The following is a 23,260-nucleotide window of genomic DNA, read 5'->3' on the forward strand; positions in this document are numbered from 1 at the left end:
GTGGTAAGCTACATCAGTAGCCACAGCTGCCCTGGGGTAGACTGCCAGTTTGCGCCTACGGCCCCTCCGACCACCACCAATCATTCATTCATCATTTATTCACCAGTGTGAGCGGCACCGGGGGCAAAGGGTGAAGTGTCCTGCCCAAGGACACAACTGCAGCGACTTTGATGTCCATAGGTGGGAAGAGAAGCTGCAACCCTCAGGTTTCTGGCACGGCCGCTCTACCCACTACGCCATGCATTTCTTCAAATACATTGTCATTTCCCGTTCAGAAATATGCTATTATTTTTAACTAAACTTATATTTAATACTATTAAATTTTTTTGTCATAACAATGGAAACTTTATCATTCTATGGAAAAAAAATCCTTTAATATTTAACAATGTTCTTGTAACTAAAAATAATACAAATATTCTATATATTCAAATAAATGCATAGCATCTAATTCATTAAAAAGACTATATATATAAATATACTGTATGTACCAGTTTGTTGCATTATTTTAAACTTCAAACAAATGTAATGAACTGGTCTTATCATGTAATGTACTCTATATATATGTAACAACCACAGACACTTTGATAAATGCCCCTGAAGAGCAGTGAAAGTCTTGTAGGGATGAAAATAGTCTCTTGTATTTTTTCCTGACATAACGTATATTCTGCTCTACCCCGGTATTGAGCACTGTATGGCGGATAAAACACAGAAACTTTGACTATATATATATATATATATATATATATATATATATATATATATATATATATATATATATATATATATATATATATATACGCATGCACACAGAATAATAAAACATTATTGTATTTCTTAAAATACATTGCTACTTTCCTCATCAGAAAAATACTCTTTAAAAAAAAAAAAAAAAAATAAATACTTGCATCCATTTCTTGGTGTCATTTTTTTAATGCACTGTATGTACTTGTTTTATGGCCCAACAGGGGGCCCTGTTGGCTCAAGAAAGAAAACTACACTAGCGTAGGAAATCAAGACACATTCCCAGAGAAATTATGTTTTATCTACCTAAAAAAAAAATAAATAAATAAATAATTTCCCCAGTCGACTATTAACGATCAATACAGTGCAAACCTCATTTAACAGAGTAGATGGAACCCTCCTTTATTATTGTGCATGTTTGCGTCCATAGAAACATCAGCACCTGTTCCGAGGAGCTTGAGTAATCTTTTTTTCTATTTATCTTTGAACTCAACACAAGGAGGATGAATACCGTCTCACCTGCCAGCTTACTCGGAGACACACACACACACACACACACACACACACACACACACACACACACACACACACACACACACACACACACACACACACACACACACACACACACACACACACACACACACACACACACACACACACACACACACACACACACACACACACACACACACACACACACACACACACACACACACACACACACACACACACACACACACACACACACACACACACACACACACACACACACACGTTGCTATGAGTACAGTCAACTTGTAGTGTCTGCCAGCTGGCATCAGTGACACACTACACACGAGTGAGGACTCAAGCTGCAGGACTAGGACTGGAGCCTCACTGGATGTCTCAATGGACTTGAGAGAGGCCTCGGGGGGTCTGCATGGCCCAGAACTACACACTTGTGTCATCAGCTTCCTGGCACCACTTCTACTTCCAACAACACATATTGCTTGCTAGAAACACTATTCATCCCACAATGAAAAATGTAATTATTCATTGTACCATTTTGTATTTACTATAATCTTTCCATCCATCCATTTTTCTACCGCTTGTCCCTCTTGGGGTCGCGGACGGTGCTAGAGCCTATCCCAGCTGCGTTTCGGGCGGTAGGCGGGGTCATTTCGTATTTACTATAATATGAAACAAATATAGCACCTGGGGATAGGTTGATTGGCAACACTAAATGGTCCCTAGAGTGTGAATGTGAGTGTGAATGTTGTCTGTCTATCTGTGTTGGCCCTACGGTGAGGTGGCGACTTGTCCAGGGTGTACGCCGCCTTCCGCCCGATTGTAGCTGAGATAGGCGCCAGCGCCCCCCGCGTTCCCAAAAGGGAATAAGCGGTAGGAAATGGATGGATGGATGGATGAAACAAATATATGAACAATAAAATGTAGATAAACAACAGTAATGACAAATGGAAATAATGAATCAAATTAATAAAAAATAGTTTTTGAGAGAAGTATTAGAAAAATATATTTGTATATGTTTATCTTATCTATTTGTGAGTGTAGAAATTGTATATATAAACACAAATATCACCTACTCAGTGGCCTAGTGGTTAGAACAGGGGTGTCAAACTCAAATACAGAGTTGGCCAAAATTTAAAACTGAACAAAGCCGCGGGCAAAGGTTGAACAAATTAACCTTTTAATAGGGAGTCAAACCAATTTTGCATTGAATATTGAACAAGCGAGACTTCTATAACTTTATAATGACATGCAAAATCGAGTTTCAAAAAATAATAATAATTTAAAAACAGCAATGGCATATCAAATCAAATTTAAATAGAAATTGAATGCCTCTTTTCTATTTGCTGCCTTCTCAGGTAAATATCAAAATAAACTTTTCCCACAGGCTAATAATACATTTTTATATTGTAGCATACAGGAAGAGGTAGTACTGCAAGGGGTTCTGTGTATTTGTTCTGTTGTGTTTATGTTGTGTTACAGTGCAGATGTTCTGCCGAAATTTGCTTGTCATTCTCGTTTAGTGTTGGTTCAGAGTGTGGCGCATATTTGTAACAGTCTTAAATTTGTTTATACGGCCACCCTCAGTGTGACCTGTATGGCTGTTGACCAAGCTTGCATTGCATTAGCGTGTGTGTGTGTGTAAAAGCCACATATATCATGTGACTAGGCCGGCACGCTGTTTCTACGTAAGAAAAGCAGACGTGACGAAAGGTTTTAGAGGACGCTTGAGGCAGTGCCTCTAAGGCACGCCCCCAATATTGTTGTCCAGGTGGGAATCGGGAGAAATTTGTTAGAATGGTTTCCCCCTGTGATTTTCGTGAGGGGCACTGAAATTTGGGAGTTCCCTTGGAAAATCGGGGGTAGTGGGGGGGGGGGGGGGTATTAGCGGTGAATGCGGTGTTACAGTGACACCGCCGCTGTATAATACCGGCGGGCCAGCTCTAATATTAATTTGATATTGCCTTAAGGGCCAAATGAAAATACACGGCGGGCCAAATTTGGCCCGCGGGCCAGAGTTTGACACCCATGGGTTAGAGTGTCCGCCCTGAGATCGGTAGGTCGTGAGTTTAAATCCCAGCCGAGTTATACCAAAGACTATAAAAATGGGAGCCATTACCTCCCTGCTTGGCACTTAGCATTAAGGGTTGGAATTGGGGGTTAAATCACCATAAATGATTCCCGGGCGTGGCACCGCTGCTGCTCACTGCTCCCCTCTCCTCCCAGGGGGTGATCAAGGGTGATGGGTCAAATGCAGAGAATAATTTCGCCACATCTAGTATGTGTGTGTGACAATCATTGGTACTTTGACTTTAAATATTGATTTCAAGCAGAATTATATGAAGTATTTACTGATAATTATTAGAAATATTCTAAAATGTTACATGCATTTTTTTTATCAAGCATTATTCATTTGAGTTAGAATATTTTTGAAAAAAATTATTCAGGGACGGTGACATAAGTCAAAAAAATGGTAAAACTTTAATATGGGGAACATATTCAGCATTGGCTTCACGGTGGAAGAGGGGTTAGTGCATCTGCCTCACAATACGAAGGTCCTGCAGTCCTGGGTTCAATTCCAGGCTGAGGATATTTCTGTGTGGAGTTTGCATGTTCTCCCCGTGACTGCGTGGGTTCCCTCCGGATACTCCGGCTTCCTCCCCCCTCCAAAGACATGCACCTGGGGATAGGTTGATTGGCAACTCTAAATGGTCCCTAGTGTGTGAATGTGAGTGTGAATGTTGTCTGTCTATCTGTGTTGGCCCTGCGATGAGGTGGAGACTTGTCCAGGGTGTACCCCGCCTTCCGCCCGATTGTAGCTGAGATAGGCGCCAGCGCCCCCCGCGACCCCGAAAGGGAATACGCGGTAGAAAATGGATGGATGGATGGATATTCAGCATTAATTACTTTGTTATTAACATGGAAATTAGTAACATATTGGCTCTTAATTAGTCATTATTAAGTACTTATTAATGCCTTATTCTGCATGGCCTTATTATACAACCAGTAAGCCACTAATTAAGAGTCTTCCCTCAATAACCTCAGAATTATTGCTTATTAGTAACCCTAACCCTTATATGTTCCCCTAGTGTCCAGTCATCCATGCATTCATTTTCTTCCGCTTATCAGAGGTCGGGTCACGGGGGCAGCAGCCTAAGCAGGGAAGCCCAGACTTCCCTCTCCCCAGCCACTTCGTCCAGCTCCTCCCTGGGGATCCTGAGGCGTTCCCAGGCAGGAGACAGTCTTCCCAACGTGTCCTGGGTCTTCCCCTTGGCTTCCTGCCGGTTGGACGTGCCCTAAACACCTGCCTAGGGAGGCGTTCGGGTGGCATTTCGGCCGCTTGTACCTTTCAGTCATGACCATAGGTGAGGATGGGAAGGGAGATCGACCGGTAAATTGAGAGGTTTGCCTTCCGGCTCAGCTCCTTTTTCACCACAACCCTTGTGTCCAAATAACTCTAAATTCTCTAAACTCTAAAGTCTTTGTTACTTAGAATATGTTTTCCATACTAAAGTGTTACCCCAAATATATTTTTTTTTAACCCCAAAAGGGATAAGCGGTAGAAAAAAGGATGGATGGAATATATTTGTATTTTTTGAAATTGATATTTAGAAATATGACCCGCCTTCAGCCCGATTGGAGCTGAGACAGGCACCAGCGCCCCCTGCGACCCCAAAGGGAATAAGCGATAGAAAATGGATGGATGGATAATCTACATAAAAATGCCTCGCAGTACATTTCTTTAAACAAGCATGACTATGTATTTGTAAAAAAAACACAACAAAATAATTTCAGGTAAAACTGCATAAATAAAATTAAAATAAATATCTGATGTATAGATTAAAAAAAAGGGAGGGGGAGTAGGCTCAGCCAGGCGGAAGCCCGGCTTGCGTCTGGCAATGGAGGACTGTAGAGAGGTGCATCCGTCGGGCCGACGGCGGGAAAGGGCACGCTGCAGCCCTGCCCAAGATGGCGGCAAGGAGGCGGCGGAGCGGAGAGTCAGGGCATGCCGGGAGCGACGCCGCCGCAATCAAATTCAGGTGCGTGGCGCACACACCGGGAAACAATTAACATTTCTCCTGACTCAGTATAAAAGGGGAGGAGGGGGAAAGATGGAGGAGGAAGGAGTTGGAGAGCCTGCAGGAGCAGATGAACAGCAAGAGCGATCAAAGAGCGACAGGGAGGGAAGAAGCTGTTACAGAACCTGGGGGTTCTGCTAGTTTAGTTTAGTTTTAAGGTTTTTCACAATAGCATATAACAATTACAATAGTGGTGAATGTCATCATTTAAAGATATTGGTACGTGAAAGGGTCCCCCAAATAAGCTAGAAGAAGCTTTTGACAGGGGGTCCAGAGGACAGTATATACGTGGAAAGATGAAACATGGTAGCGAGCACAACAACAAAAAACAAAAACAAAACAACAACGCTATATGATAAACACAAGATAAGAGTACTAAAGCAAGCATACACATACATACATACATACATTCGTTCAACCATGCAAAACCCAACAGTAGTCTACCCCAGTGGTCCCCAACCACCGGGCTGTGGCCCAATTGGTACCGGGCCTCAGAAGAATTTTTTATAAAAAAAAAAAAATATATATATATAAAAAAAATAAAACATTTTTTTTATTTTATTTTTATTAAATCAACATAAAAAACACAATATACACTTACAATTAGTGCACCAACCACAAAAACCTCCCTTTTTCATGACAAAAACATCCCTTTTTCATGACAAAGAAGAAGAAGAAGAAAAAAAAGGACACCCCCCCGGCCCGCGGGACAAATTATTAAGCGTTGACCGGTCCGCGGATAAAAAAAGGTTGGGGACCACTGGTCTACCCCACATGAGGAATTAAAGATATGTGGTTAACAGGTAAGTTTTCAGTTTCTTTTTGAAGTTGGAGAATGGATACAGCATCTTGAGGCTCTCATTAAGCTGGTTCCAAATCTTTGTTCCCCTGCATACGACACTTTGAGCGGTACAAGCCAGTAAACCATGTTTACCTGTTATCAGATCTAAGTTAGGAGTGTTGTGGACATGCTGGGGATGGTAGATAGGAACCAAGCTACAGAGCCTAAGATTGTCCAGAATAGGGCAGCAAGGCTGGTTCTGGGTTGTTCACTAAGAACCGATGTAAACCAAATGCATGCTTCTCTTTCCTGGCTAACAGTGCAGAACAGGTTGTCAGCTAATACTCTTATTTTCTTCAAATCAGCAACCGGTAGTAAAACTCCTGCTTTTGTCATGGCCCAAATAGTTTGCAGTAGCACTATGCACAATCATAATACCAGGTCGTCTAGTGAGGGGCATTTTGTACTCCCTCGTCCCAGGAAGAATGCTTTGCAGGAATCTTTTATTTATAGATCTGTATCGCTCTGGAATAACCTGCCTCAAATTCTCACCGGCACTGAAAGTAAACAGCTTTTTAAAATGAAAGTAATATTTTATCTGAGTTTTTAAATTACTTTGCTCGTTGATGATTTTTTATGTTTGATTTTATATTGTGTAGTTATATTTCTATGGTAATTATTATTCCGTGACTGTAAATTGTTTGCCTGTTTTCTTATTGATGCTTTTACTTATTTATTTATTTTTGTCTGTATTGCGTATTTACAGTTATATGGTTTTAGTTGTAATTGTGTTGAGTTGTGGACCCGAGGAAGACTAGTGGGTTGTTGTGGCAACCAGCTAATGGGGATCCTTATTAAAAATCAAATCAAATCAGCCTGTAAATGACTTGATAGGTTAAACGAGCATTTTGATAATTATTGAACTCTGTCAGTCTTAAGAGATGATATTTATGAAATAGAAGTCGAGTGGGGGCATTAAACTTGAACCATGACAGGGCCTGTATGATTTTCTTTTGCATGGATTCAAATTTGTGAAGGTAGGTAGGGAAGGTGTTAGACCAGATGATATTACAGTAGTTTAGATGTGGTTCAAAGAGAGTTTTATATAGGGTAAGTAGAGCATAAAGAGGAAGATAATGATGAAGGAGGCTGTGGAACTCAATGATGACTAAATTTTGATAGCACTCCTGTTTCGGATTACATCTCCTCAATCGCACCAATTATGATTTAAGGACAGCAAAAATGAAGACACACCTAATTATGAGTCCGCTGATATGAAGCGTGTCCTTACCGAGGTTGTGTGAGGTAATGACGTCGGCGAGTTGTTGCTCGGCGACGCGCTCCTGCTCGTTGCTGTGGTCGTCTTCCTCGGCCAGCTTGTCCACCACGGCGATGACGCAGTTGAGACATTTGGCCACGCTGGCCCAAACTCTGTCCTGAAAGAGTCCAACATGGCCGTCAGATGTTTGCACGTGAAGGGGAATTTTAAAAAAATAAAAACATTGGCTGGAGGCAAACTCCTAATGCCGTTCTTGTATTATGATCTCCACAAGATGGCAGTGGTGCCATTTGAAGGAGTATAAATTCAAATTAAAGTTAAAGGCCTCCTGAGATGAGATTTTTTTATTCAAACGGGGATAGCAGGTCCATTCTATGTGTCATACTTGATCATTTCGCCATATTGCCATATTTTTGCTGAAAGGATTTAGTAGAGAACATTGACGATAATGTTGGCAACTTTTGGTCGCTGATAAAAAAGCCTTGCCTGTACCGGAAGTAGCAGACGATGAGCGCGTGACGTCACGGGTTGTGGAGCTCCTCACATCTGAACATTGTTTACAATCATGGCCACCAGCAGCGAGAGTGATTCGGACAGAGAAAGCGACAAATTCCCCATTAATTTGAGCGAGGATGAAAGATTTGTGGATAATGAAAGTGACAGTGAAGGACTATAAAAAAAAAAGACCAGGGCAGTGGGAGCGATTCAGATGTTATTAGACACATTTACTAGAATAATTCTGGAAAATCCCTTATCTGCTTATTGTGTTACTAGTGTTTTAGTGAGATTATATAGTCGTACCTGAAAGCCGGACGGGTGTGGCCACGGGTGTGGTGACCGCCAGTGTCTCCGAGGGAAGCCACGTTTCTTGACAGAAGCAAGGCAGACGGGCTGAGATTTTTTTTTTTCCCCTCCACGGAGTAAGCACCCGGCGGCAGGTGGGAGGAGGCAAGAGAGTCTGCAGGAGGAACTGTGCAAACTCTCCGCTCAGGCCACCGGAAGAGCCGAATGTGAACAAGGAAACACCGGCTGTGTTTCTACGTTAAGAGCCGAATGTAAACAAGGAAACACCGGCTGTGTTTCTACGTTAAGAGCCGAATGTAAACAAGGAAACACCGGCTGTGTTTCTACGTTAAGAGCCGAATGTAAACAAGGAAACACCGGCTGTGTTTCTACGTTAAGAGCCGAATGTAAACAAGGAAACACCGGCTGTGTTTGTGTTGCTAAAGGCGGCCGCAATTCACCGCTTCCCACCTACATCTTTCTTCTTTGACGTCTCCATTATTCATTGAACAAATTGCAAAAGATTCAGCAACACAGATGTCCACAATACTGTGTAATTATCCGATTAAAGCAGGTGACTTACAACTGTGATCGGTACTGGATCAAAATGTCCGCTACAATCCGTGACGTCACGCGCACGCGTCATCATACCGAGACGTTTTTAACAGGATACTTCGCGCAAAATTTAAAATTGCAATTTAGTAAACTAAAAAGACCGTATTGGCATGTGTTGCAATGTTAATATTTCAACTATCAGACTGCGTGGTCGGTAGTAGTGGCTTTCAGTAGGCCTTTAAAGTACCAATTATTGTCACACACACGCGAGGTGTGGCAAAATTATTCTCTGCATTTGACCCATCACCCTTGATCACCCCCGGGAAGGTGAGGGGAGCAGTGAGTAGCAGCGGTGGCCGCGCCCGGGAATCATTTTTGGTGATTCAACCCCCAATTCCAACCCTTGATGCTGATTGCCAAGCAGGGATATATTGGGTCCCATTTTTTTGTTGGTGTTCTCCTGTAGCAGCTTCACGCCTTCCTTTGAGTTCGTTTGCCCACACCTGCTTTGTTTTCGCAATCAAGACTACCGTATTTCCTTGAATTGCCGCCGGGACGCTAATTAACTTAAAACCTCTTCTCACTCCTGCGCTTACCAAAGGCATGCGGTAAAAGTAAGCATGCGCTAATTATTTTAAAACCTCTTCTCACTCCGGCACTTACCAAGGGCATGCAGTAAAAATTTGAGTGTGATGTAAGCTTGGACCTTAAATCCTACTGAATAGCTCTTAATCTTCTTCCCTTTATGAGATTTCAAATTACCGGTATTGAAATCAGCCTCCTCCATTTTGAGAATGATGACAGGGTAAGTGTCACTCGTGACGTCACAAGTTTGACCCGGCAGTAATTCAAGGCAGGCGCATACTATATGCCCCGCAGCCATTCAAGGAAATAGGGTGAGTCAATTGAAAGGGAATAAGCGGTAGAAAATGGATGGATGGAATTTAGTAAAAGTGTATTTATGAAACAGTTATTAAGCAGTGGCACAAACATTCATGTCATTTCTAAAACAGAAAGTGCAAGATTGTCAGAGACATTTTAAAACAAGCTGTTAGTGCACTTTTGTGCATGATGTCACTAAGATGACCACAAAACAACACTAAATTAAAGTGCACTTTTTGTACAGAACTCCACTATAATAGTTTAAAACAAAGAAAGTGCACTTTTGTGCATGATGTCACACAAGATATTTCAATAACTGTGAAATAAAAATGAGTTGCATAATAGGAAATGGGCTGGGCGATATATCGAGACATACGATATATAGCGGGTTTGTCTCTGTGCGATATAGAAAATGACTATATCGTAATATTCGAGTATACGTTCTCACGCAGTTGCTTTTAGCTGCGGTCATTACACTACAGGCTCTTCTCACTCTTTCCTGTCTCTCCTCACAGACTAGCAGGCGCACATTTTTACATACGTCACATACTGTCACGTCATCCGTCACATACGTGTCCGCCCTCGCCCAGCAGAGAGGTAGCAGACTGGGCTACGTTAGCTGCTAAAATAGCCGTACGAGTGGGAATACGAGAGAAAGAAGGTGCGAATCTAGTAACAAAAGAAGGAAGACTTAATTCCCGATAAAAACAGCAGGGTTTCCATCGTTTGGCGGTGGTTCGGCTTCAAGTGGAAATATGTCGAACAGACAACCGTAATTTGTCAAGTGTGGGGCAAAAGCTTTGCTATAAAAAGTAGCATTTCTGCTAATATATAGCATCATTTGAAAAGTCACTCGCTAGAGAATGAAGAGAATTTCACAACCGTAGTAACATACCAAATAGTGAAGGACGAATACTATTTGATTTCCTATTATGCAGCTCATTTTTATTTGACACTTAAAATGTCTCTGACAATCTTGCACTTTATGTCTTGGAAATGACTTGAATGTTTGTGCCATTGCTTAATAACTTTAATAAAAACACTTTTGGTCAAATGACATAGTTGTGATTTCCCTCTCTGCATGAAAGTTCAAAAGTAGCATATATCATTGCAGTATGAGGAAGAATGTTTGAATGTAGACACATAGAATCATCATACTGCTGTGATTATATGCATCAAGTGTTCATTCCAGGCCAAGGCAAAATATCGTAATATATATCGTATATCGGTATATGGCCTAAAAATATCGCGATATTAAAAAAAGGCCATATTGCCCAGCCCTAGTTTGTCCTTTGCTATGTGGTAGGTCACTATGGACGTTATTAAATTATGTTGTTGACTATTCTTTTCATACGGTGTTTATCTGGAAATGGTTGCCTCTGCATTTTGATGGTGTGGGCGTGTGGCACCAAATGGATAAGTTGACATGCGGATTAAGCACTCTTCATTCTCTAGCAGCTGACTTTTAAATGATGCCACATATTAGCAATAATGCTACTTTTTGTAGCAACGCTTTTGCCCCACACTTGACAAATGACGGTTGTCTGTTCGACATATTCCCACTTGAAGCCAAACTACCGCCAGATGAAGGACCCCCTGCTGTTTTTCTTGGGAATTAATTCTTCATTCATTCGCACCTTCTTTCTCTCGTATTACAACTCCGCCTGAGGGATCGAAGGTCCGTATTATCATCGCTTACGTGCAGCTAACGTTGGCCATGCTGCTACCTCTCTGCTCCACGAGGGCTTATGACGTGGTATGTGACGTATGTAAGAAGGTGCGCTTGCTGTCTGTGAGAAGGAGAGACAGGAAAGAACGAGAAGAGCCTGTAGTGTAATGCCAGCAGCTAAAAGCAACTGCGTGACAACGTAAACCCCGATATCACGATATAGTCATTTTCTATATATAAACCCGCGATATATCGAGTATATCGATACATCGCCCAGCCCTAATTGGTTCTGTTGTGTTGTGCAATGCATTTGATGATAATTGAGTGTGCCCTGCGATGAGGTCCAGGGTGTACCCTGCTTTCCTGCCTAGTGTCCTGGGCATGACGTTTGTTAGAATAATTATGTATATATTACCATCATAACTTTATGCTTAAGGGTTGTTGATATAAATTATTGTCAATAGTGCTGAAGTGGTATTTTTGTATCTATGCAAGCTGCTAATCCAAAAGATTGCCTTATTTTTTTTTTAAAGTTAAAGTTAAAGTATCAATGATTGTCTCACACACACACACACACACACACACACACACACACACACACACACACACACACACACACACACACACACAAACACACACACACACACTAGGTGTGGTGAAATTATTCTCTGACCCATCACCCTTGATCACCCCCTGGGAGGTGAGGGGAGCAGTGGGCAGCAGCGGTCCCGCGCCCGGGAATCATTTATGGTGATTTAACCCCCAATTCCAACCCTTGATGCTGAGTGCCAAGCAGCGAGGTAATGGCTCCCATTTTTAAAAAAATAATTTTTGGTATGACTCGGCCGGGATTTGAACTCACGACCTACCGATTTTATAAGTGTTGTGTCCAGATTCGGCCTGCTGATGGCCAAGGCCGAACACCGCCGTGACACAGACAGAGCAGAGACAAGGACGAACACCGCCGTGACGCAGACAGTGCAGCGACAAGGCCGAACACCGCCGTGACACAGACAGAGCAGAGACAAGGCCGAACACCGCCGTGACGCAGACAGAGCAGAGACAAGGCCGAACACCGCCGTGACGCAGACAGTGCAGAGACAAGGCCGAACAACGCCGTGACGCAGACAGAGCAGAGACAAGTCCGAACACCGCCGTGACGCAGACAGTGCAGGGACAAGGCCTAACACCGCCGTGACACAGACAGTACAGAGACAAGGCGGAACACCGCCGTGACACAGACAGAGCAGAGACAAGGACGAACACCGCCGTGACGCAGACAGAGCAGCGACAAGGCCGAACACCGCCGTGACGCAGACAGAGCAGAGACAAGGCCGAACACCGCCGTGACACAGACAGAGCAGAGACAAGGCCGAACACCGCCGTGACACAGACAGAGCAGAGACAAGGCCGAACACCGCCGTGACGCAGACAGAGCAGAGACAAGGCCGAACACCGCCGTGACGCAGACAGTGCAGAGACAAGGCCGAACACCGCCGTGACACAGACAGAGCAGAGACAAGGCCGAACACCGCCGTGACGCAGACCGAGCAGAGACAAGTCCGAACACCGCCGTGACGCAGACAGTGCAGCGACAAGGCCGAACACCGACGTGACGCAGACAGTGCAGAGACAAGGCCGAACACCGCCGTGACACAGACAGAGCAGAGACAAGGCCGAACACCGCTGTGACACAGAGCAGAGACAAGGCCGAACACCACTGTGACACAGACAGAGCAGAGACAAGGCCGAACACCGCCGTGACGCAGACAGAGCAGAGACAAGGCCGAACACCGACGTGACGCAGACAGTGCAGCGACAAGGCCGAACACCGCCGTGACACAGACAGTGCAGAGACAAGGCCTAACACCGCCGTGACACAGACAGAGCAGAGACAAAGCCTAACACCGCCGTGACACAGACAGAGCAGAGACAAGGCCGAACACCGCCGTGACACAAACAGAGCTAAGACAAGGCCGAACACCGCCGTGACACAGACAGAGCAGAGACAAGGCCGAACACCGCTGTGACACAGAGCAGAGACAAGGCCAAACACCGCTGTGACGCAGACAGAGCAGAGACAAGGCCTAACACCGCCGTGACACAGACAGAGCAGAGACAAGTCCGAACACCGCCGTGACGCAGACAGTGCAGAGACAAGGCCGAACACCGCTGTGACACAGACAGTAAAGAGACAAGGCCGAACACCGCCGTGACACAGACAGAGCAGAGACAAGGCCGAACACCGCCGTGAAACAAACAGAGCTAAGACAAGGCCGAACACCGCCGTGACACAGACAGAGCAGAGACAAGGCCGAACACCGCCGTGAAACAAACAGAGCTAAGACAAGGCCGAACACCGCCGTGACACAGACAGAGCAGAGACAAGGCCGAACACCGCCGTGACACAGAGCAGAGACAAGGCCGAACACCGCCGTGACGCAGACAGAGCAGAGACAAGGCCGAACACCGCCGTGACGCAGACAGAGCACAGACAAGGCGATATGACCTGCGTCACCTATCCATCCATCCATCCATTTCTACCGCTTATTCCCTTTCGGGGTTGCGGGGGGCGCTGGCGCCTATCTCAGCTACAATCAGGCGGAAGGCGGGGTACACCCTGGACAAGTCGCCACCTCATCGCAGGGCCAACACAGATAGACAGACAACATTCACACTCACATTCACATTCACACACTAGGGCCAATTTAGTGTTGCCAATCAACCTATCCCCAGGTGCATGTCTTTGGAAGTGGGAGGAAGCCGGAGTACCCGGAGGGAACCCACGCATTCACGGGGAGAACATGCAGACTCCACACAGAAAGATCCAGAGCCTGGATTTGAACCCAGGACTGCAGGACCTTCGTATTGTGAGGCAGACGCACTAACCTCTCTGCCACCGTGACCTACTTTTTTATTTATTCTATAATCATATATCGTGTCTAACTGGAGTTGTCGAGATTGACCCCTTCCCTTAGCGACAGTGATGTAATAGGGACTTTCCTAATAAATAGAAGAGGCACGCGGGCTTGATTTTTTAGAACGTAGTTTGGATCTGTGACTAGAGTACAGCCAAAACACATGTCTCCTCATGAGCTCTATTGAACTCTGTCTTTGCATGATTCCTTGCTTCTTGTCTGATTCATAGATGTCATCAGTGTTTGAACCTGACAACGTTAAAGTGCATCGGCAGTGGAGGCTCCTCTATGGGGTCTTGGGGCACTCGGAGATTAACCCCTTTACTACTGTTACCCCAAAGGCCTAGTGCCTGACTGCCCCCTAGCCAGGGATACAGTGAAGACCTCAACGGCGGAGCAGGCGGAAGACAGTAGATTTAAGAATTACCACAATGGCTGCCATGGCGTAGGAAGGCTGCAGCAGAAAAGGGTCCCCGGTCGTCTTGGACTCCATGCCACTGGACCCTGACCCGATTCTGTCAAGGATGGTGTGGTGACTGTCTGTGCACCAGTCTCCCCACGCTAAACTAAGTCACGCACGAGCATCCTCCATAAAGGGATACCCCCCTACCAGGAGGATCGTCATACCCGTTCGAGTAACCGACGATGATGATGATGATGATGATGACCCCGCCTTCCGCCCGAGTACAGCTTGGATAGGCTCCAGCACACCCCCGCGACCCAGAGAAGGGGTAGAACTCTGGGGTAGAAAATGGATGGATGGATGGATGGAAATCGGCAGATAATATTTTTGCATACCTTACCTTATCCACCTTATCCATGTGGCCTTGAGCTTTTCCATCTGGCCCGCCGGACATCCCCAAATCATTTTTTTACAACTTTAAGATGGAAAGTGCAGCTGCCATTATGATGTGCAGTCATGTTTTCTAATGACCGCAAGTCAAATTCAGCAAATATCAGATATATCGGATTGTAGGTGGGTTTATTTTGTACCCTTCGTGTTCATATTTCACTGTTTGATGCATTTTTGTTGCGTTTCAACAGGCGCTTGCCATCGTGCCCCCACCTCCGGCCCTGGCTCCTGAGGGCGTCTGGGCGAGGTAAATCTGGGTCCTTCATTTCTATTCTTCATAGAAGTCTTCGAGCTGCTCTTTGTCTGATCCCTCACCTAGGACCTGTTTGTCTTGGGAGACCCTACCAGGGGGTATAAACCCCCGAACAACATAGCTCCCAGGGTCATTGGGACACGTGAACTCCTCTACCACGATAAGGTGGCAGCTCAGAGAGGAGCCAGATGAGGTGGTTCAGGCACGTCCGACCGGTAGGAAGCCACGGGGAAGAACCACAACATCGTTGGGAAGACCATGTCTCCCGGCTGCCCTGGGAACGACAAAGTGGCTGGAGAGAGGGACGTCTGGGCTTCCCTGCTTAGGCTGCTGCCCCCGCTACCCGACCTCCGATAAGCGGAAGAAGATGTCACTATAGACAGCGATTTTAAACTAGACAAACAAGTCAATGGCGTTTTAAAATCATGTTTTTATCACCTTTGTCTTTTAGTAAAGGTTAAACCGTTTTTATCTTTTAACCTTTTTGAACAAGTCGTGCATGCTTTTATTTCAAGTCGCCTGGACTACTGCAATGCACTTTATGCTGGCATTAGCCAAAAAGCTCTCTCCCGGTTGCAGTTAGTCCAGAACGCGGCAGCAGGACTTTTAACAGGGGCCAGGAAACGCCAGCTTATAACCCCAATTCTTCAGAGTTTGCACTGGCTCCCTGTTCATTTTAGAATTGATTTTAAAACATTGCTGTTTGTTTTTAAATCTTTACATGGACTGGCACCTCAATATATCTCGGACCTTATCCAAATTTACATTCCTGCGGGCGCTCTGAGGTCCGAAAGCCAGTTCCAGCTCGTGGTGCCCAAGACCAGACTTAAGACCAGAGGAGACAGGGCCTTCTCTGTGGTCGGCCCTAAGCTCTGGAACACTCTGCCTCTCCATGTTCAAACTGCTTCCACAGTGGAGTGTTTTAAGTCTCGTCTTAAGACCCACTTTTATTCTTTGGCTTTTAACACTACGTGAGTTGTGTGGTCCTCTGTCCTCTGTTGTCCTCTGTTTTTTATACAATTTTATTTTTATTTTACTGTTTTAATTGATTTTACCCTTTAAAATAGTTTTAAATCATATTTGTTTTTATTTTTATTCATTTTTTGTTTTATTCAGTCATTGGTGGAGCATAATATTGTTTTTAACATGGCTGTGCAGCACTTTGGAAACGTTATTGTTGTTTAAATGTGCTATATAAATAAAGTGGATTGGATTGGATGTATGGATGGACATAATTCACAATTTGCAAAAATATTTTTTGGACCTAATAGGTGAAATTTTATAATTTCCCACGGCACACCAGACAATATCTCACGGCACAGTGGTTATAAAACACTGGTGTATATAATGTTTGGGTCTGCCAATGTGTTGACTGCAGCCCAATCGTCTTCTGTACAACAGGAGCACTCGACTGTTTTTAGGAAATTGCTGCAAAAATGACTGGCAAATTTAGTCTCATTACCGGCCCGGACTCGGCCAGTTGAAAATAAATGATTTACTGTATGCATAAAGTGTATTTGCTAAAAAATATTTGCATTTGCAGTTCCTCCCCCCCGAAACATAGAGGGAGCTAGTGGGCGAGACCACCTTTGAAACCTGTGCCGATCATAAACATTGTATTCAGTTTGACACTGTTCTGTAAACCCCAACCCCAACCATTTTCTGCGTTTACGTTTCCAAGAAGTAGAAGAAGAAGACACTTGCCCATTCCTCCTCGTCGAACTCCTTGTGGTGCGGGATGGAGTCATCCACGTTGTTACAAGTCGTCGTCGTCTTGTTAGCGGGCGTCCGGGCGGGGCTCGGGTTGTGACGCGGGGTCTTCTGGTTCTTGGACACGTACCCCGGCCGGGCAGCGTGCAGCGCAAGTAGAGCGGACTTCACCAGCTCGTCCTTGAGGGTGTGGACAAATTGCTCGGTCTGCGGCGAAAAGACTTGAGACTGTTAGCATGCTAACGTTAGCATACAAATATTAGCATGGTAACTTTTTAGCCATTTTTACAGCCGAGCACGCCACGGTCATATAACTTTTTCCCATTTACAAACGCTGTTTCCATATGAGTTAAGAAATTGTGTTAGATGTAAATATAAACAGAATACAATGATTTGCAAATCCTTTTCAACCCATTTTCAGTTGAATGCCCTACAAAGACAAGATATTTGATGTTCAAACTCATAAACTTTATTTTTTTTTTTGTAAATAATAATTAACTTATTTCATGGCTGCAACACGTGACAAAGTAGTTGGGAAAGGGCATGTTCCCCACTGTGTTACATCACCTTTTCTTTTAACAACACTCAATAAACGTTTGGGAACTGAGGAAACTAATTGTTGAAACTTTGAAAGTGGAATTCTTTCCCATTCTTGTTTTATAAATAAATAAATGATAAATGGGTTGTACTTGTATAGCGCTTTTCTACCTTCAAGGTACTCAAAGCGCTTTGACACTACTTCCACATTTACCCATTCACACACACATTCACACACTGATGGAGGGAGCTGCCATGCAAGGCGCCAACCAGCACCCATCAGGAGCAAGGGTGAAGTGTCTTGCTCAGGACACAACGGACGTGACGAGGTTGGTCCTAGGTGGGATTTGAACCAGTGACCCTCGGGTTGCGCACGGCCACTCTCCCACTGCGCCACGCCGTCCCTATATGTGTATGTCCCTTATGTAGAGCTTCAGTCGTTCAACAGTCCGGGGTCATATTTTACGCTTCATAATGCGCCACACATTTTCGATGGGAGACAAGTCTGGACTGCAGGCGGGCCAGGAATGTACCTGCACTCTTTTTTTACGAATCAACGCTGTTGTAACACGTGCTGAATGAGGCTTCACATTGTCTTGCTGGAATAAGCAGGGGCGTCCATGAAAAAGACGGCGCTTAAATGGCAGCATATGTTGTTCCAAAACCTGTATGTACCTTTCAGCATTATTGGTGCCTTCACAGATGTGTAAGTTACCCATGCCTTGGGCACTAATGCACCCCCATACCATCACACATGCTGGATTTTCAACTTTGCGTCGATAACAGTCTGGATGGTTCACTTCCCCTTTGGTCCGGATGACACCATGTCGAATATTTCCAAAAACTATTCGAAATGTGGACTCGTCATACCACAGAACACTTATCCACTTTGCATCAGTACATCTTAGATGATCTCAGGCCCAGAGAAGCTGGCAGCGTTTCTGGATGTTGTTGATAAATTGCTTTCGCTTTGCATAGTAGAGCTTTAACTTGCACTTACAGATGTAGCGATGAACTGTATTTAGTGACAGTGGTTTTCGGAAGTGTTTCTGAGCCCATGTGGTGATATCCTTTAGAGATTGATGTCGGTTTTTGATACAGTGCCGTCTGGGGGATCGAAGGTCACGGTCATTCAATGTTGGTTTCCAGCCATACGGCTTACGTGGAGGGATTTCTCAAGAATTCTCTGAACCTTTTGATGATATTATGGAGCGTAGATGTTGAAATCCCTAAATTTCTTGCAATTGCACTTTGAGAAACGTTGTTCTTAAACTGTTTGACTATTTGCTCATGCAGTTGTGGACAAAGGGGTGTACCTCGCCCCATCCTTTCTTGTGAAAGACTGAGTATTTTTTGGGAAGCTGTTTTTATAGCCAATCATGGCACCTACCTGTTCCCAATTAGCCTGCACACCTGTGGGATGTTCCAAATAAGTGTTTGATGAGCATTTCTTTAACTTTATTAGTATTTTTTGCTACCTTTCCCAACTTCTTTGTCACGTGTTGCTGGCATCAAATTCTAAAGTTAATGATTATTTGCAAACAAAAAAACGTTTATGAGTTTGAACATCAAATATGTTGTCTTTGTAGCATATTCAACTGAATATGGGTTGAAAAGGATTTGCAAATCATTGTATTCCGTTTATATTGACATTTAACACAATTTCCCAACTCATATGGAAACGGGGTTTGCACAAGAAATACATTACAAGATCAATAAGATAACGGGAACTCTAAATTGGGAGTCTGAATTAGGATCAGAAGTTCCCATACAAACATTGCACACTTTACACTTTAGAGTTAGGCTCCACCATTATAACGTGTACTTAAAATGATAATGACCACATAGATATCATTCAGTGAGTTGATTCACCACAACTAACCTGTTAAAGAGGAGGAAAAAGCACACAAAACATCTCAGATATTCACAGACTGGTCGCTCTCGTTAGAATGACGAGTCACTTCCGGTCTGCAGGTCATTGCATTCAATGAGGAAGAAACGCTCTACTGCCCCCTACTGACCAAAGTGAATATTGATCAATCTGGAATGGCAGCTCCAAAAACTAATTCAAACCACAAAATAAGATAAATAAATCAACACAAAAATGTGACGCATTATGGGTGGGTCACACTAACGTCAGCATACCAATATTAGTATGGTAACTTTTTAGGCAATTTTACAACCGAACACCTCAGAGTCATATAACTTGGTACTTGATACATCCAAACTGTTAGTATGCTAACGTTAGCATTTTAGCATGCCAACATTAGCATTCTAACATACAAACATTAGCATTCTAGCATGCTAACACTAGCATTTTAGCATACTAACATTAGTATGGTAAATTTTTGGCAATTTTACAGCCAAACACCTCACACTCATATAACTCGGTACTTGATGCATCTAAACTGTTAGCATTTTAACATTAGCATTCTAGTGTACTAACATTAGCATTCTAGCCTGTTAACATTAGCATTCTAGCCTACTAACATTAGTATGGTAACTTTTAGGCAATTTTACAACCGAACACCTCAGTCATATAACTTGTTACTTGATACATCTGAAATGTTAAGATTTTAACATTAGCATTCTAGTATATTAATTTTAGCATTCTAGCATACTAACATTAATATGGTAACTTTTAGGCAATATTTCTGCCAACCACCTCACAGTCCTATAAAACTTGGTTTTTGATCAAGCTGAACTGTTAGTATGCTAACATTAGCATTTTAGCATGCAAACATTAGCATTCTAGCATGCTAACACTAGCATTTTAGCATACTAACATTAGTATGGTAAATGTTTGGCAATTTTACAGCCAAACACCTCACACTCATATAACTCGGTGCTTGATGCATCTAAACTGTTAGCATTTTAATATTAGCATTCTAGTATACTAACATTACTATTCTAGCCTGTTAACATTAGCATTCTAGCCTACTAACATTAGTATGGTACCTTTTAGGCAATTTTACAGCCAAATACCTCAGTCATATAACTTGGTACTTGATACATCTGAAATGTTAAGATTTTAACATTAGCATTCTAGTATATTAATATTAGCATTCTAGCATACTAACATTAATATGGTCACTTTTAGGCAATATTTCTGCCAACCACCTCACAGTCCTATAAAACTTGGTTTTTGATCAAGCTAAACTGTTAGTATGCTAACATTAGCATTCTAACATACAAACATTAGCACCCTAGCATGCTAACTCTAGCATTTTAGCATACTAACATTAGTATGGTAAATTTTTGGCAATTTTACAGCCAAACACCTCACACTCATATAACTCGGTACTTGATGCATCTAAACTGTTAGCATTTTAACATTAGCATTCTAGTATACTAACATTAGCATTCTAGCCTGTTAACATTAGCATTCTAGCCTACTAACATTAGTATGGTACCTTTTAGGCAATTTTACAGCCAAATACCTCAGTCATATAACTTGGTACTTGATACATCTGAAATGTTAAGATTTTAACATTAGCATTCTAGTATATTAATATTAGCATTCTAGCATACTAACATTAATATGGTCACTTTTAGGCAATATTTCTGCCAACCACCTCACAGTCCTATAAAACTTGGTTTTTGATCAAGCTAAACTGTTAGTATGCTAACATTAGCATTTTAGCATGCTAACATTAGCATTCTAACATACAAACATTAGCATTCTAGCATGCTAACACTAGCATTTTAGCATACTAACATTAGTATGGTAAATTTTTGGCAATTTTACAGCCAAACACCTCACACTCATATAACTCGGTACTTGATGCATCTAAACTGTTAGCATTTTAACATTAGCATTCTAGTGTACTAACATTAGCATTCTAACCTGTTAACATTAGCATTCTAGCCTACTAACATTAGTATGGTAACTTTTAGGCAATTTTACAACCGAACACCTCAGTCATATAACTTGGTACTTGATACATCTGAAATGTTAAGATTTTAACATTAGCATTCTAGTATATTAATTTTAGCATTCTAGCATACTAACATTAATATGGTAACTTTTAGGCAATATTTCTGCCAACCACCTCTCAGTCCTATAAAACTTGGTTTTTGATCAAGCTAAACTGTTAGTATGCTAACATTAGCATTTTAGCATGCAAACATTAGCATTCTAGCATGCTAACACTAGCATTTTAGCATACTAACATTAGTATGGTAAATTTTTGGCAATTTTACAGCCAAACACCTCACACTCATATAACTCGGTACTTGATGCATCTAAACTGTTAGCATTTTAACATTAGCATTCTAGTGTACTAACATTAGCATTCTAACCTGTTAACATTAGCATTCTAGCCTACTAACATTAGTATGGTAACTTTTAGGCAATTTTACAACCGAACACCTCAGTCATATAACTTGGTACTTGATACATCTGAAATGTTAAGATTTTAACATTAGCATTCTAGTATATTAATTTTAGCATTCTAGCATACTAACATTAATATGGTAACTTTTAGGCAATATTTCTGCCAACCACCTCTCAGTCCTATAAAACTTGGTTTTTGATCAAGCTAAACTGTTAGTATGCTAACATTAGCATTTTAGCATGCAAACATTAGCATTCTAGCATGCTAACACTAGCATTTTAGCATACTAACATTAGTATGGTAAATTTTTGGCAATTTTACAGCCAAACACCTCACACTCATATAACTCGGTACTTGATACATCTAAAATGTTAGCATTTTAACATTAGCATTCTAGTGTACTAACATTAGCATTCTAGCCAGTTAACATTAGCATTCTAGCCTACTAACATTAGTATGGTAACTTTTAGGCAATTTTACAACCGAACACCTCAGTCATATAACTTGGTACTTGATACATCTGAAATGTTAAGATTTTAACATTAGCATTCTAGTATACTTACATTAGCATTCTAGCATACTAACATTAATATGGTAACTTTTAGGCAATATTTCTGCCAACCACCTCACAGTCCTATAAAACTTGGTTTTTGATACAGCTAAACTGTTAGCATGCTTACATTAGCCTTCTAGTACATTAACTTTAGCATTCTAGCATGCTAACATTAGCATTCTAGTATACTAACATTAGCATGGTAACTTGTTAGACAATTTTACAGCCAAACACCTCACAGTCATATAAAACTTGGTTCTTATACATCTACACTGTTAGCATGCTAACATTAGTATTCCAACTTACAAACATTAGCATTACAGCATGCTAACATTAGCGTTCTAGCAAACTAACATTAGTATGGTAACTTTTAGGCAATTTTACTATAACATGGTACTTGATACATCCAAACTGTTAGCATTTTAACATTAGCATTCTAGTATACTAACATTAGCATTCTAGCATATTAACATTAGTATGGTAACTTTTAGGCAATTTTACTATAACTTGGTACTTGATACATGCAAACTGTTAGCATTTTAACATTAGCATTCTCTTATACTAACATTAGCATTCTAGCATGCTAACGATAGCATTCTAGCAGACTAACATTAGTACGGTAACTTTTAGGCAATTTTACTATAACTTGGTACTTGATACATCCAAACTGTTAGCATTTTCACATTAGCATTCTAGCATGCTAACAATAGCATTCTAGCAAACTAACATTAGTATGGTAACTTTTAGGCAATTTTACTATAACTTGGTACTTGATACATCCAAACTGTTAGCATTTTCAGATTAGCATTCCAGTATACTA

At 42.4% G+C, this 23,260-nt stretch overlaps 1 protein-coding gene across 6 annotated transcripts in view; it reads right to left on the bottom strand.

Annotated features, from left to right (window-relative positions):
• Positions 1 to 23,260, bottom strand: part of inpp4b (inositol polyphosphate-4-phosphatase type II B) — a 469,469-nt gene that overhangs the window by 40,233 nt on the left and 405,976 nt on the right. For all 6 annotated transcript variants that reach the window (XM_061881071.1, XM_061881076.1, XM_061881074.1 and 3 more), the window contains 2 exons: positions 17,008 to 17,220; positions 7,403 to 7,547 (listed from right to left, as the gene is read on the bottom strand). In XM_061881071.1, coding sequence (XP_061737055.1) covers positions 7,403 to 7,547; positions 17,008 to 17,220 — 358 coding nt within the window. The remainder of the gene's footprint in view (positions 1 to 7,402; positions 7,548 to 17,007; positions 17,221 to 23,260) is intronic.

This window comes from Nerophis ophidion, linkage group LG20 (assembly GCF_033978795.1).
Source record: "Nerophis ophidion isolate RoL-2023_Sa linkage group LG20, RoL_Noph_v1.0, whole genome shotgun sequence".
Lineage (NCBI taxonomy): Eukaryota > Metazoa > Chordata > Actinopteri > Syngnathiformes > Syngnathidae > Nerophis > Nerophis ophidion.